General features: G+C 39.8%; 1 protein-coding gene across 5 annotated transcripts in view; it reads right to left on the bottom strand.

Annotated features, from left to right (window-relative positions):
- Positions 1-27,647, bottom strand: part of cnot1 (CCR4-NOT transcription complex, subunit 1) — a 158,576-nt gene that overhangs the window by 78,783 nt on the left and 52,146 nt on the right. For all 5 annotated transcript variants that reach the window (XM_048546239.2, XM_048546233.2, XM_048546238.2 and 2 more), the window contains 6 exons: positions 18,646-18,816; positions 14,944-15,071; positions 12,484-12,724; positions 11,952-12,071; positions 9,620-9,742; positions 4,213-4,364 (listed from right to left, as the gene is read on the bottom strand). In XM_048546239.2, coding sequence (XP_048402196.1) covers positions 4,213-4,364; positions 9,620-9,742; positions 11,952-12,071; positions 12,484-12,724; positions 14,944-15,071; positions 18,646-18,816 — 935 coding nt within the window. The remainder of the gene's footprint in view (positions 1-4,212; positions 4,365-9,619; positions 9,743-11,951; positions 12,072-12,483; positions 12,725-14,943; positions 15,072-18,645; positions 18,817-27,647) is intronic.

Below are 27,647 nucleotides of genomic sequence, written 5' to 3'. Positions count from 1 at the left end.
GAAATATGGCATTATAATAACTCAACAACAAAATCCAATAATGGCATCTAATGACCTAAGAATTCAGGTTACCACTTAGTTTATGTTAGCTCATTTCCATCAGGCAAAAGAACAGACTGAACTTATAGCAGTCAAAGATTTATTCATTTTCAGCTGAAATTTAAAAAAATCAGATTAGAAATACACCTCAGACACCAACACACCCAAAGCTAAAGTTAGCACCTCATGGCCAGAAAGAGCTTTGAGGTACACTGTTACTGCAGCCAAAGTCAGTTGGGTTTGACAAGAGTGACATGGTTACTGTGTGCACAGATCATTATTAGCAATAAAGCATTTGCAACAGTTAGTAAATCAAGAGTTGTGCAGTCAGTTGGATTTACATAGCAAAAAAATACGAACCATGCCACAGGACAATTTGAATAAACAATTCACCCAGGCATTGTTACAACAGCTGGAATGCACTTGACATTCCAGCAAGAAAAACAGACTGCATTTGTTGCTCATTAATGCTCCCTGACCATAAACTATTCAAGAATATACACAAACAGGAAAACTATTTGAAAACAGTGTTTAATTTGTTCTGCTCAACATACGGATCATAGGGCAAGTTAAATTTTTTAAGGCATAGAGTTTTCCTGTCAAACTACACTGTTGCTTTGAAGGTCACTCAAAGGATAACTCAATAACACAGGAATATAATGATAAGTGAGGTTACAAAAAGTACTGCATTCCTAGAAACATGCAAACCAAAAAATCCACTTTAGCATCATAACGCCAAGAGGCAGGTGATATGTTGCAGAACTTAATGCGGTTGACTACAACTTTCAACAGCAAGACTAACAATTAAAAGCAGTGAAGATAATTTTCCATTCAGATGTATTTCAAAATCACTCAACAGGTGTTGGATGTGAGTTTGCTCGCTGAGCTGAAAGGTTCGTTTTCAGACGTTTCGTCACCAATCTAGGTGACATCATCAGTGAGCCTCCGACGAAGCGCTGGTGTTATGTCCCGCTTTCAATTTATCTGGTTAAGTTTCCTTGGGTTGGTGATGTCATTTCCTGCATTGGTGATGTCATTTCCTGTTCTTTTTCTCAGGGGATGGTAGATTGGCTCCAAATCAATGTGTTTGTTGACGGAGTTCCGGGTGGAACGCCATGCTTCTAGGAATTCTCGTGCATGTCTCTGTTTGGCTTGTCCTAGGATGGATGTGTTGTCCCAATCAAAGTGGTGTCCTTCCTCATCTGTATGTAAGGATACGAGTGATAGTGGGTCATGTCGTTTTGTGGCCAGTTGATGTTCATGTATCCTGGTGGCTAGCTTTCTGCCAGTTTGTCCAATGTAGTGTTTGTCACAGTTCTTGCAAGGTATTTTGTAGATGACGAACTCTACAAAATGAGGTCGTCATCTACAAAATACCTTGCAAGAGCTGTGACAGACACTACATTGGACAAACTGGCAGAAAGCTAGCCACCAGGATTCATGAACATCAACTGGCCACAAAACAACATGACCCACTATCACTCGTATCCTTACATACAGATGAGGAAGGACACCACTTTGATTGGGACAACACATCCATCCTAGGACAAGCCAAACAGAGACATGCACGAGAATTCCTAGAAGCATGGCGTTCCAACCGAAACTCCGTCAACAAACACGTTGATTTGGAGCCAATCTACCATCCCCTGAGAAAAAGAACAGGAAATGACATCACCAACCCAAGGAAACCTAACCAGATAAATAGAAAGCGGGACATAACACCAGCGCTTCGTCGGAGGCTCACTGATAATGTTACCTAGAATGGTGACGAAACGTCTGAAAACAAACCTTCCAGCTCAGTGAGCAAACTCACATCCAGAACCTCAACCTGAGCCACAAAACTTCTCAAAACTCGCTAACTCAACAGGTATATTCGTTTAAATGGAAAATATGTTCCCATATTTCTTTACCAGGTTATATATTTTAGTTCTGTAATTTCTCAGATACATTAGCACAGTCATATCTCTGCTCTAGAGTCACACAAATATCATGTTAGCAATGGAAAGAACAGCTGCAAAACAATTACTTAGTTGCAGCACATGAAAGATTTCCTTTATGCAGATTTTTCAGGGACTATATGCAAATTATTTGCAAGGAGGCGGTGTATGCAGACACCAAAGGTGATTATGCAGCAAAGAAGAATTTCAGCCGTTTCCTCCCAGGAAATCCAGGAGAGCTGGTCACCCTGCTAATATTTAACACTGAATGGATGAGATGGTTCTTTCTCTCAGTTGTTAATCTTTTATTATTATTAATTCAACTCTGAACAGATTCTCAGGTACAAGAGTCAAGGGTTATAGTGGTCAAGTAGGAAAGCAGAGTTGAGAGCACAGTCTGATCAGCCATGAATTTACTGAAAGGGGGAGCAGATTCGAGGGGCCAAATGGCTATTCGTGCCCCTATTTCTTACAATCTTATGCCCTTGAATAACAAATAATAGTTTTTAACATGTAAATGGAACACTGCTTATATCTTGTAGCATTGATCAAGTTTGGCACTATTGGAGGGACATAATAATAAATGAAGTAATCAGTGTCTACAAGGGACTATTCTTGGTCCTCGGCTATGCAGCCTTGTAAAGGGCTAGATGAATAATCTATGTACAGTAATGTATATTCAAACTGGCAGGTCGGGTCCAATTAGAAAGCAGTGTGTGCATAGGTGGGTATAGGAAGTTACAAAAAAAAATCAAAGAATTGAGTGCGGCTGATTGGGGAAGTGTGCAGACAACCACGCTGAATTGGAGAAAAAAATACAATTCCAAAAGGTGGTATCTACTTTCTCTCTTCCATTTGAGGGCTGCTTCAGTACTACATCAAAATGTCATCTCTGATACGGATTAGGAAGTTCTACAATTGTCAGCATGGACACGGTGGCCGAAAGGTCTGTTCCTTTGCCATGAAGTTCCATGTTTTGTTCTTTGAGCCAGAGATTGCATCACAGTGTTTATAGATAGCACATGATCTCCTCCAATTGCTTCCAGTATCTGCTGGAGTTGAAGAGAAACTTTCAAATAGTTTCTCCCCATAGTGATCCAGTTTTCTTTTCGATCTATCAGGAGATTACACAGATGGAAAGATGAATGAGGAAAAGAAGAAATGCTTTTGCTACAAATGATCCAACCATGCTACTGAAGGAGTCAGTTTATTTTTTAATAACAAACTGCTCAATAATTTCCTTATGCTCACGTGGGGAATGGCCTTAAAATTAAAACTCGTGCATTCAGAAGGGACATTAGGAAGTATATTTTCCCCACATAAAGGGATTGGAAAGCTGGAATATTCACTCCAAGACGCTACAGGCATTGTGGCATTATTATTTTTCTAAAACGGAGAGACCACATTTTTGTTGTTACAAACAAAATATGCAGAAAATCTGAAACAAAGAAAATGCTGGAGAAACTCAACAGGTCTGGCAGCACATGTGGAGAGAGACGCAGAGAAGACATTTTGATTGATAGGGCTTTTAGCAAGAATCTCAATGGAACACAAATCAACTGAGCAGAGATATACTTTAAACAGAAAGCCAGAACAGCCCTGACAGATTGCATTGTCAAATCTAGTAGCTGCTTTTCTGTATGTTTTAGGGAACAGTGAGGTCAAAGAGCCTGGTGATTTCCGGACTCAGATTTTGAATAGCAAAAAAGATTAACGGCCAGGTAGTTTATTCATATTCCTTGTTTATTTCCGACATACCTTTCCCAAATATTTTTCTAAAGCATATGAAATCCAGTACAATAACTCAAGTGAACCTAATGAAGTACTTAATAGGAACAGTATTAGAAAAGCCAAATTTTTCCAATTGTTTTGTTGTTGAGAGTTAGTACAATGCATGATTCTGTGTTACAGCCATAACAAAATAAAGAAATCAGAAAGTATCAGCAAGTGCAACTCAATGGTGTCAGGTCAAAGTTGCATCCTTATTTTACAGCACTCGCTTTATGGTAAAAAAAACCTCCAGGTGGGGGGGGCGGGGGCAGCAATGCACAACAAAACTCAACCAACATCATGAGGTTTGCTCAAAATATAGCTGACTACCTCAGGTACGGATTTCCCACTACATAACATACATTGACGTGCAAAGTAACTCTGACGTGTTTGTCGTTGAGTCATGAAATGTGACAAAGCAGAAACAATCTTCTGTTAAAGCAAACTTATCAAGTGTTATTCTTACCCTGCACAGGCTTGTAAGCAAGCCAACATGGTAGCCAGTGTTTCTGGAGGGAGTTGAGCACTCTTGGGCTGTTCCTTTTCTGGGGCCAGTCCACCCATAATGGAAGGGCAACGTCTCTTTAGGAACGTCACACATGCCTGGATAAATGGTTCCTGTCAAACAAAGAGTTGGATGTTATCACCATGTTCTGTTTCCAACCCATCTCCAACACACACTGATCACTCATCAAACACCTTATTACTCTCAAACATTTCAAGGAATTTCAATGCACTAGTCCTCACTTAAAGTTGCAGATATATTGATAAAGATTGTAACTTTAAGTGTATCATGGCTTTCTATACTGTTATTGAACGCAGCAGTTACAGAGACAAGATACCTGGTGGCTTTTAAAGAGCAAGATTTTTTTTGTGCCTTCGAAACTGCAGAAAACCAACAGGTAAAATTCAAAGTCTTATTTCCCTCACCCTCGTCGCATACGTTTAGTAAATATCTTGCAGCTCAACTAGGATATTGATGTATCAGCAGAGATAGGGATTGCTGGTAAATGTGGGTGTGCATACCTGCCTTAGAGAGCAGGAGACACTGCAGGTTATGTGGGACATGATGAAAATGTTGCGTTCAACAAGACGACAGACACCCATTAACTAAATGATCCTAAAGCAAAATGCTTTCTGAAGCAACGTTTAAAGACGACTTGCTGTGTACTCAATTACTATGAAGCTCAACAAAGTTTAAATGTACACCTTTCTGTGATTCTGACAAATGGTTATAATTATATACTTCTGTAAGTTGTCGTAAGAGTTAAACCACTTGTATTGCAACCTTGAGACAAATCACAATTGTCAGGTTAAAGGACTTAATTTAGACCCCTTGTCTTAAGTTGATATCTGAATTAACAGCAGTACTAAAAAAAAAGGGAATAATACTTGCTGCTAACATGAATTTCAGGATTATCTGCAGAACAACATATTATAAATCTTAGATGCATTTTGGTCAGCAACAAAATAAAATTTAGATCATAGGAACTGCCGATGTTGGAGAATCTGAAATAACAAGATGGCTTGCTATGTTTATCCAGCTCAACAAGCAGCATCAGAGGAGCAGGAAAGCTGATATTTCAGGTCTGGACCCTTTTCTAAGTAGGGTCCAGACCCGAAATGTCAAAAAAAAGCTGATTTTGAAGAATGATTGTCTGAATTCTGGATGTTTGTTTTTCCAGAGGGGACATCTCATTCCGGTTACTGTTGAGTCACAGAACAGAAATATTCTAAACCACAAACTGCTTGTTAGTGTTTTTGCGACAAGAAGCCAAACTAAGACTAATCTGCAAAAGAACATAGAAAATTAAATCCATACTAAATGCTACTTACTTTGTGTTCAATCAAATGCATAAATAATTGTTTGAATCAATTACTCGGTGATGGTCAGGAATATTGTTACAATTGTGAAAAAGGACAACAATTTAACTTTCTTCATTTGACTTCAATATCCAAGACTTTCACGGTTACATAAAAGCAGAGTGCTGACCTAAAGTGACTGCTGCAATCACCAAGAAAGTCTAAACAACACTCATGGAATACATGAAACCAAATGCATCGGAACTGCCATTTTATTCACAGGCACAAGTTGAGATGTCAAGAAATTTGTCTCATTATTTTGTTCTCACGTGCATGATACATTCATTCACTGGGAGATGAAAGGGTCTCCAGAATATCTAGCTTGGGATGGAACAATGTCAGACACTAGAATCATTAAGGGAACGGCATATCAGCACCTCCTGCTTTTCTCTCTGCTTCACAGAAACTAGCACCAATAATAAAGCAATTTGGGTTAAAAAAAAAATCACCATTCACTACAAGATCATGGTTAACTATTAATCCTGAGGAAACAGGACAGAAGCTAAAAATAAGGTGGGAATCCAGCTTCACTCTTGCAACTCAGGGATGCCAAAAACTTTAAGCAATAACTGCTGTTACCTTCCTATCTATGTAGGTCCCAGGGCCCCCTCTTTATTACTTTTTCAGGAACGTATTTAATTTTTCAGATTTAATAAGCTACAAAATATTTTTTCTTCCCCAGTCAAGAAAATTTTCAAGAGGCCTCTCCACTTGTGATCTGGTTAACCAAGTTTAATTGAAGTTTGACTACAACATGGCTTTAAAAAAGGAAATAAAAATATTTGCCCTGACCAACCAAAACTGAATTAAAAAGGAGGAGACGTTCACCTTCCTTGGTCCTACGAACATACAAATCCATTCCCTCAATGTGCTGCTCATGTAATCTCACTTGTTATTTGTGTTGCCACCAGTGGGTTGCAGTTTGTAAATTAAACCCACTTATCTCTACATCCTGATCCCAGCAGCAGCCTGAATTCAAAGCACCTCAGAAATCTTCTACATCATGGTCCCAAACCTTTGCACCATTCTGGAGGCGGCAGGAGGTGGTGGTGGTGGAAGTATTGGCTAGAAAAAGTTGGGCTGACAAATGGCAAGTAACATTCACGCCACACCAGAGCCAGGTAACAACCATCTTTAAAATGTGAGAATCTAACCATCGCTCCTTGACATTCAACATCACTATCACTGAATATCTCACTACCAAACCCTGCAGGTTATCACTACTCAGGGACAGGGCTGGGGAAGCCACAAATATAGTGTTCATAAAAGCTGGTCAGAGGCCAAGAATCTTGCAAGTAAACTTACCTCTTTACTCCCCAGGGCCTGTCCACCATCTACAAGGCACAGGTAAAGAATGGGATGGAATACGCACACTTGCTTTGACAAGTGCTGCTCCAAAGAAACTTAAGCGGATGTGGTACCATTCATTCCTTCAAATGGACCACAGCAATAATGGGCACAAGTGGCATTGCAGAAATTTACCATAAGTACTTCGACAACAACTTCTAAACTCACAACCATATCCACTTCCTTCCAAAAGGATACGGGCAGCAGGTGCACAGGAACTACAGCACGTACAAGTACACCCTCAAGTCACACTGAAAGAGCATCACTATTCCTTTTCTTGTGCTGAATGAAAATCCTAGAACTCCCTCCCTAGCAATACTGAATGTATCTAAAAGAAATAGTATATAGTAATTCAAGGCGGCAGCTCACCATCAATGTCAAGGGCAACGAAGGGAGGGCAGTATATGCTGGACAAACCAGCAAAGCCCACATCTGATGAATTAATTTTAAAGAAAAAACATCAGGATACCGCTCATCCCAGCAGAATGTTACTGTACACCAGAAAAATTAGACAGAAACTCTTTTACAAACTGTCTGTTTAAGTAGAATTATTCTTGAGGCATCTGCATGGTAGTCAAAATGTCAGCTATGGCTCAGACAGACACCTTCACCTCAGAAAGCAAGCTGTGGTCATATTGCACTCCCAAATGTCAGCACTGCATTCTCAGCCGGTGCGCCACTGTTGGAGATGCAATCTTTTGAAAGAGATGTTAAACTGAGCAACTGTCTGCCTTTTCAAGTCAAAGACCGAATGCAGATCTTGTGGCATCATTCGGTCTCAGCTAGAATCCGGTGTCTAATCTGGGCCCTATGCTACAGGAAGAATATGAAGGGATTCGAGAGAGCAAAAAAGAGGTCTACGTGAATCATTCTCACGATCAGAAATTCCAGTTATGAAGATCGTTTGGAGAAAATTTCCTTGGAGGACAAATAACCAAGAGAAGATCTGACTGAAGTATTCATCGTGAGGCATGTGGGGAGACACTCCTACCCATGAAACGTTCAAGTACATGAGACCACAGTTTTAAAGCAATTAGCAAAAGAAGAAAACAGAGGCAAAAGGAAAAACATTTTCAAGCAACAAGTGATTAGGACACTATCAGTGTGGAGGAGGCAGCTTCAATCAAAGCACTCAAAAGGGAGTTGGATAGTTCCATTAAAAAGGAACCATGTGCAGGACTACGAGAAGGTAGAAGAATGGCACAACACGAGGTTGAGATGATCAGTAGAGAGTTGATACAGGGATGACAGAATAGAATGGCCTTCGCCTGCCCTGATAATTGAGTTTTGTTTTGAAAAAGAGAGTTCTATATCATGGCATACACATTTTAAAATTCAGCTTTAGAATGCTGGTGTCATGAACCAGGTCAACATTTACTGCCCTTCGTTAGTTAGACTCGAGAATGTTGTGTTGAACCACCGCAGTTCTAACACATAGGCACACGCACAATGTTGTTAGGAACATGTTCCAGGAGATTAACCCAGCAATAGTGAATGAATGGTGATGTAATTCTAAAATCAGGCTTGCATGACTGCGGGAAAATTGCAGTAGGTGGTTTTCCCAGGTATCTGGTGCTCTTGTCCTGCTACTTGGCAGAGGTCAAGGTTTGGTAGGTGCTTTCAAAGGAACCTTGGATGAGTTGCTGTACTGCATTTTATAAAGATGCACAGGTCACTGTGAATGTTGAAGATGAGGTGCTAACAGTGGGTTGCTTTGTCTTGATCTTATGTTCTTTCTTTCATGGTACATGGGCATCACTTGTGGCTAGCCTACAGGATGTTAGTGAGAGATTCAGTGATAGTGGCATTGAATATCAAGAGATGATGGTTAGACTTCCACTTGTTGGAGATGGTCATGTTGCTGGTCTGATAATTCAGAAATCAAGGTTAAAGCTCTGGTGATGTGGGTTTGAATCACACCACCACAAGAGGCAGTGAAAGTTGAATTCAGTTAAAAAATCTCAAATTAAGCATTAGTCTAATGATAATCATGAAACTATACGAATGTCCAAAACCTAAAGTGGCTCATACTATTAACTGAGCTGGCAAAGCCCTAACAGGGATAACTGCTAAAAATAAAAAGTCTGGAATATGAAGCTAGAAATGTGACTGACATTCACCTGAAATCAGTTCAATGATGATTAGGGATGTAGTAAATTGTTAGTGCACATGAAAACCACAAAATCCCAAAAGCATTTCAGTCAATGTAGTACTTTTGAAGTTCCTAGCGTAGCACACAAGAATCCAGCATCCAAGTTGTACACAGTCAATTCACGAAAACCAATGTAACAATGACTACATGATGTTTTTAAGTGCTGATGTCACTGATAAGTATTGATCAAGACAATGATAGATTCCTTGCTCTTTTTCAAATTTAAACCCCAAAACTCTTTTACATTTCCACTTGACAGGATCTTGTCTTCCAATATCAGTCAGAAAAAAAAACCCATTTCTGACAATGCAGCAGTCACTCAGTACTCAAGCGGAGTGCCAGCCGAGCTTGTTGGGTTCAAACCAGAGGTGACAGTGCTTGCATCTAAGCCAAACTGACCCTGAAGTCACACTTAATAGGATCATCAGCTTCCAAATTCTCAATACAACCTCTCACATTGAAACACGCTTTATAACATACAGAAATAAAAAGCCTCCGGATAATATCTTACCCCATGCTCACGAATCTTATCAGTTAGCCATTTATCAAGTTTGAGGTATTCTCGGCGAGATGCAAGTGCAGCAAGGTCAATAACAAAGGCAAACGGAGTACCATTTAGCAGCATAGACAAGGCCTGTTAAGAAAAAAAACAACAATAATCATACAATCACTCCATTAAGTGATGCCAAATTCATGGGTTTTGTAAATCACTCCAATTTGTTCTAGGATCAATTTTCTGCCTGTAAATTCCAGCATATTGCTATGCTAATCACAGTAATACTGGACAATGGGCAGTGAAATGAGGGACAAACAAGACAAACCGTTTTTCCTCTCTCATGCTCACCTTCCACCCCTAGTTGGAAACAAATGATCTGGCTTGTGTCAACCATGCAAAAAAGCAGTTTTCTGCCAACATGCAAAAATTACAGCTTTGGCAAGATGGTAAAGGGAAAATATATTAAAATCAAACTAAGTATGTTTGGAAATATAATCTTGCAATTTTTGCACAACAGTTGCTGTGAACAACTCTAACGAATTTAGATTCTGCTGGTGGAACCTCTGCTTCACATGAGCTGGAACATTATGCTAAAACTATATCAGCTTGATATCAACTGAATACATTCCTCATTCAAATCAAACTAACCTGCCGAAGCTTGGCCATCCAAATCTACCAAATGTATCTATCATACGCATTAGGTACACTAGAAACATCTACAAACTAGAGAACATATTTAGAACCACACCAGTACAAGCTTGCTCTGCACAGACCTTTAGGACTCATTTTCGTTAACGTTTGCAACAATAAAAGAGTCAAAGACAGCCAACAGGAGATTTTCACTCCAAAATGTTCAGTGATCTGCATCTCTCCTTCAGTGATGATCTAGCAATAAACATTAGTTACCCTTTGAATAATACTATTTTAAAAAATGATCTGCTTAACTGTTGAGAAATTCCATCCTCAAGGCTGTATTCACTAGTTTGGTTTAAACTGCAGAGTTTGAAATCTAAGTCAAAATAATTTATCTGTAAAACACATCTCTCATACTAGCACAGTTTTGATGTACAATTTATTCAATTGCTAATTCGCCCAACTAGGATTTTAGCTTAATAGTTGAGGCTCCACACAATCCATTAACATCATTTATCCATGGAACAGCGGTTTCATTGACAGCTTGAGCCAAGTTATTTGATCACTGCCAGGGTGAATATAGTACCCCCTGGTAAAATCCCTGTTGTAAGTATGAGTGCAGTATTATTGCCAAATTTCCTACTATAATTGTATTTATTATTCATAAAACATATGAATAAGCATCAGTAGCATGAGATATAGGCAGGTGAATGGAACATTTGAAACAGTGATCTAGTAAACAGTGCTCTAGTAAAAAGTCAAAAAATTGTTCAAAAGGTAGTTAGAGGTAAAATGTAGCATCAAATCTAAAGCCTTGTGCTTAATCAGAGTTTTTGTCCATAGTTGGACTGTACCTTGCAGATCATCTGAGCTCAAGTTGGCAATTACAAACAGGGAAGTGTAAACAGTGTCTGATGAAGACACCAAGTGTACTGACACATTAAGCATATTGGCTTAAATGCTTACACATTCTGGTACTATTATTACACCATAAAAATTCAATTTCCTAATCTTTACTGGTTAGATTACTAAAAGCAGTGGCTCACCACCACCTTCTCATAACCAATAAAAGCCAACTCTGCTAGAGCTGCCCAACCAGTGAATAAAGAAAAAGATGCCTAGAATCTGGATGTGAGTTTGCTCACTGAGTTGGAAGGTTAGTTTTCATTCGTTTCGTCACCATTCTAGGTAACATCATCAGTGAGCCTCTGAAGTGCTGGTGTTATGTATTATAAAATAGAAAGCGGGACATAACACCAGCACTTCATCGGAGGCTCACGGATGATGTTACCTAGAATGGTGACAAAACGTCTGAAAACTAACCTTCCAACTCAGCGAGCAAACTCACATCCAGAACCTCAACCTGAGCTACAAATCTTCTCAAAACTCGCTAGATGCCTAGAATCTTGGGAGTCCCATAAATTTGCGAATGTCTTGTCTATAAATCTGCAATGTGTAAGACAGCTATACAGAAGATCTTGGGGATTTCTGATTCAGGATTTATCCATCGTGAGGTACCTATACCAAGAACAGACATTTATAAGCTTTCAGTCTTGAAATTTGAATAGAATAAGCTGACAAGAAAGAGATGCCCAGTAAATCTGAATCGAAGGTGAAGAGATATAAATGGGACATGGACACTATTAGAACACAAGTTCATTACATTAATTAAGCCCAATAATGAACACTGAACTAGTTTGCACAGACTTTTTACCTTCAAGTCTTGAGCTACATCGAGAATGCGGGAGAGCTTTGCCTGGTCATACTGCTCACCACGCATGTACCACTCTGCCATTGCGTGCATGATCAGCTGTCGGATTGAGGGGGATTGACCCTGTAAAAAGGGAAATACTGAAAATGAAAATATACCATTTATAGGATTTTTACCACTCATACAATGTTTACATAGCCACTGAGCAATTGTCTTTCAAACAGAAAATAGGATATAAAAAGCTCTAATTTCACTTCAATAAACTCAAATATTAAAATGTCTCCAAACAGAAAAAGACCTCATAAGACTTCAACAGTGCAGAATGGCATGAATTGTTTAAATAGTGTGTATCCTCAATGTCTGGTTATCTGCACAATACTTCAAATTAAGATATTTAATTAGATGGCTCAGTTGGAGTCAAAGAATGTGGCAAAATTACTGTATTTAATGCAAGATTAATTACAAGTACAAATACAATTACATCGTTTAAAAAAAACAATTATTGTACTCCCCAAATATTTCAGTTTCAGCATACCTGTCCGTGCCATGCATAGTGCAAGATAATGGCAGAATTCGGATGATTGCCCAGGAAAATTGGCATCAGTGTGGAAATGAGCTCATGGCGCAGCGTGTGCCAGGTTGGGTTGATCTGCAGTAAGGCCAGTACCAGCATATCTGGACAGTGCTTGATTGGGAAGTTGAAAAGTTGTTTAACCTGCTCATATTGTCCCAGTTCTGAAAGACGTAGTAGGGTCTCAATAAGGTCCAGGCTTTTCCTGCAATGAGAAGATCACTTTCTATTAGGATACTGAATTTTCAGATCAGCATCACAGTCAGGGTCAAGTATATTACAAACACAAAACGCATATGTGCTGCACACAAGAGTACGGGCAGCATGGTGGCTCAGTGGTTAGCACGGGTTTAATTCCAGCCTCGGGCAACTGTCTGCGCGGAGTTTACACATTCTCTCCACATCTGCGTGGGTTTCCTCTCTCAGTCCAAAGATGTGTAGGTTGTGTGGATTGGCCATGTTAAATTGCCCGTAGTGTTCAGGGATGTGTAGGTTAGGTGGATGAGCTATTGAAAATACAAAGTTACAGGAATAGGTTGGGGGGGGGGGGGATGCTTCCCAGAGCTGGTGTGGACTTGTGGGCCTGAATGGCCTATTTCCACACTGGAGGGATTCTAGGATTCTAAGAGCTGAGGAATTGGAGATTGGAGATTTTTGTTGCTCACTTGCACTCAATCCAGTAAATACACAGCATGCAAGTGAAGTTAATCAGAATTTAGAAAGTAAACCATAGCTTATTACTTGATTAATACATAGTGAGTGATTCTTTGTAGCCCTTGCTGTTAAGCAATTTTTTCAAAGCAATGAGGATCTTCACGCTCCTGTATAGTTAAAGTAAGGATATTTCCAACCAAACTTAAAATCTCAATTTCTGAGCTTAACAGCCTTTTCTTTCTCCTCCCTCTGAAACAGCTGTCTAAAAATTTTTATTTAGTTCCTACTCAACTCTGAAAGCAAATGGAGCTTATAATAAAAGCTTTAGCTACAAGCACAGTGGTCACAGAGATATTCACTGAGGAGCAGTCTAGAAAAAGGTACATGAACACTATACTCCATAATTGGTTTCAACAGCAGTTTTAAATAGGTGAACAGCAACGATTGTTACCGAATAGTAAATGAATATCCTCAGGCAATGTCATGGCCCCATTTATACTCATTGGCACAGCAGACACTGAAATTACATCATTCAGCTCACTTTTTGTGCCACCGCCAAAACTTTGATTTAACCCACCTACTACAAAGCCACTTCCCTGCTCTACTTCCACTTCTTAAAAATATACCAAGAATCGTCCAATTTCCTTTATAAGTTATAAAGTGTCACTCTCAACACTTCATATCTGCATAACCCCTGGCCCCCACCAAAAAAAGCAAACTTTCATTCTTCTACTCTTGACTGTCTATATCCCTAACAAATAACTGTTCATTATTATAACAGAATTGCAGGTGCTAGAGATCCAGGATTAAAATAAAGCACTAGAGAAACTCAGCAGGTCTAGCAACACATGGAGAAAGAAATACATGTTAATGTTCAGTCCCAAACAACTCTTTTGGGAACTTAATTGTTCATTAATTCCCTCAAAACTTCTCACTTGAAAACGTTACAGCATTGATCCTCAAGCCTCCATGCTACAGCAAAAAGACGTAACTTTTAAGCTTTTATCTGTAACCAAAATGTAGTTTTAACAGTTGCCCACAGTACCCCTCTTCCCAACTATGCATCCACACCCTCAAGCAATACATTGTATGGCCTCAATATCTTTCAAACATTTTGTATAACTTCATTGTTTTCATTTTCAAAGCTGAAGAATCTTTAAAAACAGAAGTTGCAGGAAAAGTTCAGGAGATCTGGCAGTATTTGGAGAGAGAAATCAAAACTGACATTTCGTGTCAAGTGCCCCTTCCTCAGAACAGTTAGATATGTTCTGAGGAAGAGACAGCTGCCAGACCTGCTGAACTTTTCCTGCAACTTCTGTTTTTGTTTCTGATTTACAGCATCTGCACCTTTTTTTTTCAGTTTTTAGCAAGAATCATTTTTTATTTGGAAAATTAAGTCTATTTTGACTTGGGTCAAAATGAGCAGTTTGCAAAGGAATCCATGATCTAATACATTCCTCAAGTAAACTAAAGATCAAACAGATTAAAGATTTAAGCTCAACCAATTTTATTCTGCCAAAACCTGCACTACTGTGCAAGTAGGACAACCAACCACTAAATAAAGCTAAGCAACGACCTTCAAGATCATAAAATACATCATGCCCAGTCCAAAACATTTCAGAGCAGAATTTTATAGCGAATGCCTCACTCCCTCAAGATCATATTTGTCCTTTTTAAGTCATCTTCAAATTCCATAACTAATCCTACACTAGTATAGCCCTATGTGGCATCTCTTCTGAATGCCCCCAAATTTTACAAGTACATACATACCATGTAGCAATTTCGCGGTTATCATCCTCTGGAGGAGCTTTCAAGATGTCTGTCACCACAGTATGACATGGGTAGTCAGCAAAACAGAAGATATCTGGGTTCATTAATGAATGCTGAATAAAGGATAGCTGGAAAGACAAAACATAGGTTAGCATCTCATACAATACCCCTGCCAAACCAAGTTTACCCCATTTGGATTTTCAATAAAGCATTAACATCAGTTGTGTTCTCAGTGGCATACACAACGCACCGCAATTTTTACTTTTGGGGCAGAAAAACCTTTGCTAAAACATCGCTGATATCAAAGATAAAACTTTTGAGCAAGAGGATAAAAATTTATTTCTAATTCAAATATCTACTCCGTCCTCCATACAGACAACAACAAATATGACAGGAAAGCAATAACACCTACCCGGAACACGGTTGTCTGATGGTTTCCACCATTTGCTTAGCCGCAATAGAAATCTAGCCTTAATTTAATCGCATCTGAACATTACTTTCCAAATAACTCAATTTTGTTTTTCCAACCATGATATCATCTTACATGATCAACCTTAGGCTATCAACATGAAAAGTGTTGGGAAGAATTTAACAATGGGCAGTCCTTGGAAATTTACCAAGGCTTGTGCTTCAAACAAATATTTACAAGCATATCACCCTCTGCCATGTTGCACACAGGCAAATGGGGAGACAGAAGTAAGGTGATGGCTTACCCTCTGAGCAAATATCTGAGCTTTGTGCAGCACCAGAGCACAATTAAAAATTACCTGGTGCAGGGTGGAGTGTAACGCTGCTTCTTTAATAAGGCCAATTCAGAGACTATACTTCGAACAAACTTGTTTTTTAAAATCAGCGTATTGGATTTCTAAATCAACTGGACGAAGGGAAAGAAATCTGATTTCTGGCCCGGTGTTCAAGGGTAGCAGAGGTAAACTAGGTAATTACAGGTCGGTTAGTCTGATGTCAGACTGATTATTGGAAAGAATTCTGACAACACAAAAACTGGTGGTCTCAGGGCCACACTATCAGAAGGTTGCAATTACACTGAAGAGAGCGCAGAAGCGATTCACCAGATGATGGCCTAGGGGTATTACCACTGGACTGTTAATCCAGAGATCCAGGTAATGTTCCAGGGACCTAGGTTTGAATCCTACCAAAGGAGGTGGCGAAATCTGAATTCAGTAAAGATCTGGAATTAAGAGTCTAGTGATACCTTGGAACCATGGTTGATCATCAGGAAAAACGCATCTGGTTCACTAATGTCCTTTACAGATGGAAACTGCCATCCTTACTGGGTCTGGCCTACATGCGACTCCAGAACCACAACATTGCGGTTGACTCTGAACTGCTCTCTGGGGTGGGCAATAAATGCTGCCTAGCCAACAATGCCTTCCTCTCGTGAATGAATTTAAAAAGTCACCTGAGATGTTATGAGGAGAGACTGGATAGGCTGGGTTTGTTTCGTTACCATAGGAAGGCAGATGTGTCTAAGGTCAGAGGGCAAACATTTAAGATGAGGAGTAAGTGCATAAGAGGGGATCTGAGGAAAAGGTTTTTCACCCAGAGGGTGGCCGAAATACAGAATGTGCTGCCCGAGAGGGTGGAGGAGGCAGGTATTCGACAACATTTTTAAAGCCCCTGAACAGGCACTTAAAATGTCACAGCACAGTAGGCTACAGACCAAATGCAGACAAGGAACCAATATAGTTTGGTGTTTGCCATTGACACGGAGGCCAAGTGGTGTGTCTCTATGCTCTACGATGTTAAAAAAGGACATTAAGATTTGATTAAAGATTGCTTCTTAAATTTTACAATTCATGATCAGTGAGAAAAAAGGGTGCAGAGTCTAAAGGAAAAAAAGCACAGGAGTCCAACTAACTGGATTGTTTTGTGAAATAATTAGCTGGAGTCAGAGACAACACAGCATAGAGCTGAATGAACACAGCAGGCCAGGCAGCATCAGAGGAGCTAGAAAGCAGGAAGGCCTTTCTGAAGAAGGGTCCCTACCCAAAACGACAGCTTTTCTGCTCCTCTGATGCTGCCTGGCCTGCGTTCCTCCAGCTCCACACTGTGTTATCTATAGACATTGAGCTGAAACCTTCCTAAAATGTTGTACTGCTTGATGATTCTACTGTACAAGAAAGCCTGACAAGATTGTGTGAGACCTAAAGCCAGACCAGCTGGCAAAATTTCAGCATAAGGGCTTCCCACTAAGGACAGATACAAAGAAGAGTTTCTCCTCTTGGAGGGTAGTGAATCTATGGAATTCTTAGCACAGATACTGGGTTGTTAATTACATTCAAAGCCAAGAGAGATATTTTTGTTAAAACAAGTAGGAGAAGTCAAAGGTTGTGTGGATAAGGCAGGAATGGATTTGAAGATTATCTGATCAATCATGATCTCATTGAACTGCAGCGTAAGCTTGATGGCAGAAGTGGGCCATTCTGCCTAAGCCTAAGCCTTTCAGTCTTACAATGAAATGATCTGATGCAAGGTAGATGGGCCGGGGGGTGGGGGGGCACTTATGGCAAGTTCAAAACTGGAGATCCTGAAATAGTGTCTCTGTGCGCTGCATACCCTATATTAAACTTGCTATGTAATGCTGGGCACTCCTGCTGGTTTGCATCTCCTTAGATTATTCTTTCAATTGAAATGAAACATCTAACAAAACAGAAGTCTGAGCAAGAACCAAACTTTAATAGAATCCCTACAGTGTGGAACAGGTCCATTGGCCAAACAAGTCCACACCAACCCTCAACAGCAATACCCAACCAGGACACATCCCCCTACAACCCACCTAATCTACACACCCCTGAACACCATGGGCATTTTAGCATGGCCAATCCACCTAACCTGCACATCTTTTTGGACTGTGGGAGGAAACCCACGCAGTCATGAGGAGAACTTGCAAACTCCACACATACAATTGCTGGAGGGTGGGACTGAACCCAGGTTCCTCGCACTGTGAGGTAGCAGTGCTAACCACTGAGTCACCATGCTGCCCCTGCTGCTGCCTTGTTCAAGTACTAGTGGGGATCGGGGAAATAATTCGGGGTGCCGGAGGAGTTAGAAAAAAGACAAGCGATAATGCCAAGGAGGTAATACTAACAAATACAAAAGCTGGTAGCATTTTTTTATTCTTTCAGTGGGCACTACTGGCAAGGTGAGCATCTGTTTCTCATCCCTAATTACCCTTGACTGAGGTGACCATTTCAGAGTCAGCCATATTGCTGTGGGTCTAGTCACATGCTGGCCAGAGTGGGTAAGGTTTGCTTCCCTAAAGGACATTAGTGAACCAGCTGGGTTTTTATAACAAATCAACAGTAGGTTCATCGTCACCATTAGTGGAACTAACTTCCATTTCTAAATTTATCAATTGAATCTCACTTCCAACAGTTCTCGCGGCAGGGTTTTAACCCATGCTTCTCAAAACATTAGTTTGGACTTCAGGATTACTAGTGAGTACAACCTAGCATCACATTTATATAACAAAAATGACAGTCACCCCACCAACCTTCCCTCCCTTTGTAATAAAAATGTGCTGTTGTAAGAGAAATTGCTCCCTTGGTCACATTTGTTCAAAAAGGAAAGACCGTCATGTGACATTGGATTGCACACCATCAACTGAGAATCAAGCAAAAGCGTTAAGTGCTGACAATGTACTAAAAAACCATCACTGAATTTCCTCCAGTGTGAATGTACCTGTCCTTCTGCATGCTTCCAAGGCCTGTAGATGAGATCGACAGGAAAGACTTCAATTCCCATCCCCTTCTGGATGCCGTAGACAGCTATTTGTAGACCTTTGCTGTCACGAAGGATGAATCCTGGGTGATCCAGTTCATAAGTTACTTCTTTAAAATTTAGGTTTGGATTCTGGAAAAAAAAAAGTTCATGATTTTATTCACAGGCAATGCAGAAAAGTACTTGTCAACACAAATGCGGAGCACACCTTACTCCTGGTGGAAATGAAAGGAGAAATAGTGCAAACGCTTTTGAAGGGAAAACATTTAGATTCTCTGGTAAAGACTGGCAATGACAACTTTTTTTTGCTTGAGTTGGATGCTGCTATATTTTATTATTCCTGTTTTAATTTGAGAACAACCAACATTTGCTTGAAGATTCTTCCAAGCTTATGAAACTTAACCCAATCCTTAGACTGGTCTGCGCAGTACCAAAATCATTAATCTGTTCAGGGTAAATAGGGCCCTCCATACTACTTAAGTTATACTAGTGGATTTGCTGTCGTTTTTATCCCCCAGTGTCTTTAACATCCCAAGGTGCTTCAGAATAGCATTCTAGCACAAAAATATGATGGAGCTACATGATGGGATATTATGCCATATGACCCAAAAGTTTAGTCAATAAGTTAGGTGTTAAATGGTCTTATAGGAGGAAATGTGGGGCACAGAAGCAAAAAGATGGAGTGAAAAAACTGGAGAACATAAGGCTAGGTAACTAAAGACATGTGAATGCTCAAGAGACCAGAATTTGCTGATCACAGTTGTCTCAGACAGCAGTGAGCACAGGGGTGACAGGCAATTAGGGTTTAGTTTCAGTTAGGAAGTGAGCAGAATTTTGGATTATCCCAAATTTGCACAGGGTTGAACTGGGATTAGTTTTGCAATAGAATAGACAAGACTAGAGAAGAAACAGAGATAAATGTGGAATTCTACAATAGATCAGTGGGGAGAAAAAGGATACCAAATGCAACCTAGATGAGGTGCAAAGCACAGAACAAATGGTTGTTTTCCAAAGGCAGAAAAAAAAAACCTAGACCCTGTAAAGAATAAGGGAACAAAATTAAGGTGAAAACAGAAATTGTTGGAAATATTCAGCAGACCTGTCAACGACTGTCAAGAGTGGCAATGAGATCAATTTTATTTTTTAAAACTTTCTTTGGGCTCTTGGTTCTTCAACTAGACGGACATGACTTGCTTCAAAGTTTGTTGGGTTCTGATGAACGACCTTTGGTTATTTTTTTTCCTGCAACAGCATCAGCCAGATGCCAAATCTTGTAAAGGTTGTTTGAAAACTTTATATCCAAGTTGACAAGAATATTTGCATGCCTCAGCTCACTGTAGAATATCTTCCCGAGTAAGATCAGACTTTCAGGCAAGTCACCAACCTTTTCTGAAGAAGGGTCTCGACCCAAACCATCAGCTTTTCTGCTCCTCTGATGCTGCTTGGCCTGCTGTATTCATCCAGCTCTAGACAGTGTTATCTCAGATTTTCCAGCATCTGCAGTTCCTACTATTTCCGTTATACCAACCATGTTAGCTTTGTCTGTTATTACTGTCTCTACATTTAGCATTTTTGTGAAGTTCCATTAGTGAAGATTCAATGAGCTAAAATTTCATGATCTTTGAAGTAACCTACGCTCAAGAGACTTGAGTTTTGTGATTATAAATAATCCAATGATTGCATTGAGGTTGTGATGCTATATTTTTAAAAAATAAACTTTCGACAATAAATTCTTTTTATCCTATAACATCAGAGCCTTTCAATAGCACCGGTGGCTTTCAACAGACTTTGGTTCACATCTACCAGGGGGACAAATCACTAAGTGAACTCATCAGTGACACAGAGCATGTGGCATGTAAGGCTTTGCTGGGGCAAGCCGGCATAACTTAAGTGAGATAACGAGGTCTAAATGCTTGCAAATATTGATGTTGACTTAGAAGCCCTGTCTCATATGAACAACAGAGGAATGGTTTGCAATTAAAGGATTCAAACAAGTTCTTCACAGACGTTAGCTCTAGGTTGAGTTTTTGTGGCGTAGATTGCATATTTTCCATTCATCCTGAGATGTATGTACACATCTCAAAACCTTTTCCAACAATACAAATCATGACAATTCAGAGTTCTTTATTTGACTGAAAACCTCTTAGTAGATAGCCTGAATTTATTGAAGGTCCTTACATAAATACAAGCTTTCTTTTTATTTTACTCAAGTTTGTATGCATAAGCAGGCAATGAAACAAGAGTTCTAAACAAGGTGGATGTTTGGCTGCAACCATTTTGATTTCAATGGCAGCAGGGAAGAAATTCGAAATTTAATCTTCTTTCACAAAAGTCACTGTCAAAAAAAGACAAACAGCCTACTGCATTGACCAATAGTTCTCCAGGCTCACTAACAGCATAAATTATTAGAATTCAATTCACATTATGCTCATTATTTATTCCCGTAAAATATCATTAGAAGGCTTCAAACAACTTTCAAGCATGCGGATGCTTTCAAAATCAATGACAAACATTTTAATGCTGTGTAGAGGTAGGTTTGAAAACAACTTTCAAATATTTATCACTTCATGATGGCCGAATGATAGGCACAACTCAATCTCAAATTCTCAATGATCTCTTTTTCTCTCCAAATGCATTAGTTTCAGGGCATGATTAGATTCGCTACAAAGTCAATGTCAATGTGTGACTAGTCTTAATGCAGCTGGGCTTTAATAAAGAGAGAGTTTAGTCCCAATTCTGAATGCCTCCAGTTAAGAACAGCTTTTCCGGTGGGGATTTATTGCCTGACATGTGACCAGTCAAAACTTAAGAAGTTCTAAGACAGCATGCATAGCAGGACTTTCATTAGTTATTCCATAAAATCTGCTTCCCCAACAACTCCTTATAAATCCCACAATAAAAACAGGTTTTGTCAAAGGCATTTCACAATTTTAAAAATACATTTGATTTTGTCATAGAATGTGTAATATTAGCAACTTATTTTAAAAACCGCCAGATCACAAAAACAATGTCAGAAAAAACCAAAAAATTAAAAATATACTTGTCAGACCTCAAAAAATGTGTTTGGCTTTTCAATTTCACCAAAAACTAGCAGGGTCACTTCAACTTGCCATCAACACCACATCGTTTCTTAAAACAATGGCCAATTAATTTCAGGTCAGGGTAAATTTCTAGAGTAGAATGCTTCACACACCTTGACCTGGGAGATAGTGAGAAAAGGACCATACATCTCGTCTTCATGCAACTTCATCAATGGGCCACCTGGAGGTGCACTTCTGTCAGTTTGCACTACCTCTGAAGCAATCTAAAGATTTTAACCCTGTAGCTGACTCAACCAAAATCAATAGTGGTAAACATCCCTGGCATTGGTTTCTGTTCAATACAAATACAGAATTCGGCTCAGAACAAACAACCTGCCATTGCCTTTTTTGTGGTACATTAAAACAGCAGGTAGAAGGATCACACTCTGACTGACATTATAGCAGAAATCCATAAACACACATTATGTATGAGGACTGACTGCATAGGCCGTCTCTGACTGGTTTTAACAAAAGCCAAGCCCAGCACTTAAAATTGCTGGACTATTGCCAAGTGAGTGCTTGGTCTTCAGAAATTCCTAATAATAGTTTTGCAGATATCCAAATTTACACAGCTCATCTAGAGAGCAGTGTTCAACTATCTTGTTTGCATGGATTGGATGAAGTCACGTAGAAAACCTAAGGTTCTAGCAACATGTGTTCAGTTATCATTTTGTTTATGGTACAGTCTACCTTTGCGGTTTGTTTACAAATTAAAGGCTTTCATATTCAGTCTCATCTTTGCAGCATCCTTGAGCACGGGTGAGGTCCCGGAGAACTGGAGAATTGCTAATGTTGTCCCCTTGTTTAAGAAGTGTAGCAAGCATAATCCAAGAAATTACAGATGCCTGATGTCAGTGGTGGGGAAAGCTGCTGGAGACGATACTGAGGGATAGGATCTATTTACATTTGGAAGAAAATGGGCTTGTTACTGATAGGCAGCATGGCTTTGTGCAGGGAAGGTCACGTCTAACCAACTTGATTGAACTCTTGAGGACGTAACAAAGTTGATAGATGAGGGAAGGGCTGTGGATATCATATACATGGACTTTAGAACGGCGTTTGATAAGGTTCCCCATGGTAGGTTGATGGAGCAAGTGAAGTCACGTGGGGTCCAGGGTGTACTAGCTAGATAACCAGGAGACAGAGTGTTGTAGTGGAAGGAAGTTTACCAAAATCAAGAACTGTGACCAGCGGTCTTCTACAGGGATCCGTGTTGGGACCACTGTTGTTTGTGATATACATAAATTATCTGGAGAAAGGTTATAGACGGTCTGATTAGCAAGTTTGCAGATGGCACTAAAATTGGTGGAGTAGCAGATAGCAAAGGGGACTGTCGGTGAATGCAGAATATAGATAGATTGGAGAGTTGGGCGGAGAAATGGCAGGTGAAGTTCAATCCAGGCAAATGCGAGGTGGTGCATTTTGGAAGATCTAATTCAAGAGTGAACTATATGGTAAACAGAAAAGCCCTGAGGAAAACTGATGCAGAGATCTGGGCGTTCAGGTCCATTGTATCCTGAAGGTGGCAACGTAGGTCGATAGAGTGGTCAAGGTGACATACAGCATGCTTTCATTCATTGGACAGGGGACTGAGTACAAGAGTTGGCAGGTCATGTTACAGTTGTATAGGACTTTAGTATTCCAAATGTGGTTGAACCATGTACAGTTCTAGTCGCCACATTACCAAAAGGATGTGGATGCTTTGGACAGGGTGCTGAGGAGGTTCACCAGGATGTTGCCTGGTATGGAGGGCACTAGCTACAAAGAGAGGTTGAGCAGAGTAGGATTATTTACATTAGAAAGACAGAGGTTGAGGGGGTACCTGATTGGGGCCTACAAAATCATGAGGTATAGACAGGGTGGATATCAAGAAACTTCCCCTCCCCCCCCACCCCGCCAGAGTGGGGGCTCAATTACTTGCGGGGGGGGGGGGGGTCACGATTTCAAGGTGAGGGGAGGAAAGTTTAAGGGAGAGATGAGTGGGAAGCTCTTTACACAGAGGGTGGTGGGTGCCTGGAATGCACTGCCAGCAGAGGTGGGCACGAGAGCATCATTTAAGATGTATCTAGACAGATACATGAACAGGCAGAGAGCAGAGGGATACAGATCCTTGGATATTAGGCAACAGGTTTAGATAGAGGATCCGAATCGGCACAGGCTTGGAGGGCCGAAAGGCATGTTTCTGTGCTGTAGTTTTCTTTGCTCTCTCGGAGCATATAACTTACCACTCTGAGTCCCTTCTCTATTTTAGCAGTTTTACTACATATGCAAGCTGTGAACAGAGAATGAACAAAATAGACCGGACATTTCTGGGATAAAAAATTATTAGGGGTATTATTAAATGAATCTATTACAAACAGTAAGTTCTTAATTTACATTCCTTCAGTGAAGCAATTCACTGCCGTTTCAAAGTATTGTTTCTTATTAAGGCATGCTTCCATTAGTTCAGAAGCCATCTACTTAACAGTACTCCATTGCAGCCAAAGACAAAATAAGCTCACGCTAGTCACATATTTTCTCAGAGGAATCATTTGATACCAAGAAATGGTCACAGATAACCACAACTCAGATAATGAACAGAAAAAAAAATCACTGTCCTCCATTAAGATTAACCAACATTATTTGCAGTTATATAGTGCCTTTACTATAGTAACATGTTTTATGGTGCTTCAGAAGAGCATTAATGGACAAAAATTCAACACTGAGCCTCAGAGAGGTATTGGAGCAGGCAACCAAGAGCTTCCTATAAGCCAAGTTTTAAGGAGCAGCCCAAGACGAGAGATAGGTAGAAGACAAAGGGGTTTTAAGAAAGCTACTCAAACGTTTAAGGCCAAAGGTAGTTGAAGGTACAGCTGTCTGTGTTTGAACAAAATAGAGGACAGGAAGAGAAGAAACCATGGCAAAACGTGGAGCTAAAATGCCAACTTTAAACAGACCACTGGAGATCATCAAGCACAGGATGATGTCAGCAGGAACTAGTACAAGTTACAATAGGCAGTAACTCTAGTCTACCGAGAGTATATGGAAAGCTGGTCTGAAAAGCATTGGAATAGATGAGCCTGGAAAGGGGAGAAAACAGGCAATGTAGTTATGGAGGTGAAGGTGGTGGTCTCAATAGGAGAGAATATGGTATCAGGAACTTAGCTCAGAGTTAAATAAGCTACCATAAGTTAGGTTTAACTTCAGGATTGGGGTCAGTAGCCATCGAGGAGTTTGTGGTAGTTACCACAATAGCTTTGGTCACTCCAATACTAAATTGGAAGAAATTTATGATTATCCAATATTGGATGATGAATAAGGAGCCCAACAAATCAGAGACAATGGGGTATTATGAGAAGTGACAGAGAGGTACAGAGTGTTGTTCACACCCATATGCAATCTGAGTTTTTGACAATGTAGAGCTCAGCATTAACAAGGAATGGAATTTCTTATTTCCTAGTAGAAGCGTCACCAAGAATGTTTACAAATTCTATTAAATCACCCATTTTCCCCATTCTAAGAGGTTTAAAAAGTTAACATGCTTTCTGCAAAAAAAGTTAAGTCTTAAAGAAACTTGAGCTGTTTTAAAAAGATGCCTGTAATTCAAGCTAGGTGCAAAGAGAGAAAAAAAATCAGTATCTATATTAAGGCTTGAAAGCTAAAGCTAGCTATTTAGAGCTCATACAGACATTACGCAAAATACCAAAGTAAAGTAATCAGAACAGCTGTAAGACACCATCTGGCTTCTGTTTGCAGAGTGACACGAATAAACAGACAGCTGCACCAAATTCTCTCATTTATGCAATTCACCATATTACCTTATAGCCTCTTTAACTCATACATCATTTATGAAATTCCTTAGATAGAAATGCATAAATTTAAAACCAGTACTTAGTTACCTTGGCAGAATAACCAACCAAATTTTAAGTAACCAATAGAGGTGTCAAAAAATATGACCAAAATTGAAATTTAATTTAACAAGCACAGATGTGAAATCTCCATCATGTCACTGTCCTTATTCTAATTTTAAAGCAGGAAGTGCTTGTTTCTCTATATTTCATCATCCAATTCAACATCAGTTTGCTGAAGTGTACTAATAAGCTTTTGATTGTAGAACGAGCATATCAGCTGATAGCACTCTTGCCTGAGTCGTAGTTTGTGGCTTCATGTCCCATTCTAGAACATGAAGGCAAAAATCAGGCTACTGCTGCAAGGCAGTACTGAGAGAGTGCTGCACTACCACAAGGAGGAGCCATCTTTCAGAAGCAATATTAAACTGATGAACACTTCACTGTCTCAGGTGGATGTGAAACATTCCAGTGTTTTACATGTAAGAGCAGAAGGCCAGTTAATCCTAGTAACCTTCAAATCAACCAAAAACAACAGTTATCATGCCGTCATTTGTAGGAATTTGCTGTGTGCAGCTTAGCTTCCTTGCATTAAGGACTAGATTTCATGAAGTACTACAGTTGCAAAGTTCTATGGGGCAACTGTGGTTGTGTAAAGCTCTACGTAAATGTAAGTTTTTTTTAAATACATCAAGTTTAATCCAACCTACAATGGCTTAAAAGGAGGTAGAACCACTTATTAATAAAATCACACCCACTATTTTCTCGTTACAATATCTAGTCACTTTTGATAAAGGAGCCCAGTAAATTGCATCAACCATACTTCCTACCCACTTGCTCCACCACAAATCTCCGTCTACAATGACATATTTCCAGATGAGTCCCAAGCTTATACTTTGTAACCCTGAACCGGAACTCTTACTCTGTATTTAAATGAACTGTCCTAGGTTTAATACACCTCAGTCAATTTCTAACAGAATTCCAAAAGTTACTGTCAGAAGCTATGCCTGGAGATTGAAGAGTCCTTAACCTATCAAGCATTTAGGCAGTGATACATGAATGAATAAAACATTCCTTTTAGCTTACCCCATCAACACTGGGAATTAGTTTGTTTACTCTGCACAGAAGTTGCTGGCAACGTAAAGAACTGAATTAAGACTAAGGAACCCATTATTAACTAATGTGCGCAATGGTGGAGCAAAAGTTTGTTGCTAGAGTTACCGATATGCCTCATTGAGCCTAAATGACAGCACTGCATGAAGTGCCTCTGGTACAAACTTAATCTTCATGCAAGTTGTGGTATCCAGGTTTCCCTGCAAACCAAATTATCTTGTCATGAGGGAAGACAAAAACACAAAAGATCCAACAGTGCTACTCAGCATAACTAGCCTGATTTTCTCACATAAGGTGTAGAGCTGGATGAACACAGCAGGCCAAGCAGCAGAGGAGCAGGAAAGCGGATGTTTCGGGCCTAGACCCACCTTCAGAAAATGTTTTGAAGAAGGGTCTAGGCCCGAAACATCAGCTTTCCTGCTCCTCTGATGCTGTTTGGTCTGCTGTGTTCATCCAGCTCCACACTTTGTTATCTCGGATTCTCCAGCATCTGTAATTCCTACTATCGCTGAAATAATTTTCTCACATCTCTGTTCCACACTTCTCCAGAGGTACTACTGATTCTGTGATGAGCTTGAGTAAATTTCTCCTGACTAGTCGGTAAAAGAACTCTTCAGAAAATGCTTCACCAGATAAGAACAATGATGGTTATGTCAATCTGCACAATCCAACTACGTCTCTGACATCACAGCAGTTTCCAAACAACTGCAAAAGTACAATCCTTCATTACCAGTAAACTCCTAACTGTAAGATCCAGTTTCCTGATCCAGTTTTCACAGAGTAAATGCTCATTCACCTCACTGTTTGTCTTGGATATGTGTAAAATGGCAACCATTTTACACATATGTATCATGACTACACCTTAGTGAATCACTGCACTTCAGTACATTTGAGAGATTAGATGCGATAAAAGTCAAATTTTTCCCCCTAGAGTTACATAGTT

This window comes from Stegostoma tigrinum, chromosome 16 (assembly GCF_030684315.1).
Source record: "Stegostoma tigrinum isolate sSteTig4 chromosome 16, sSteTig4.hap1, whole genome shotgun sequence".
Lineage (NCBI taxonomy): Eukaryota > Metazoa > Chordata > Chondrichthyes > Orectolobiformes > Stegostomatidae > Stegostoma > Stegostoma tigrinum.
The sequence above is the reverse complement of the archived record's forward strand: the minus strand, read 5'-3'. Positions and strand labels throughout refer to the sequence as shown.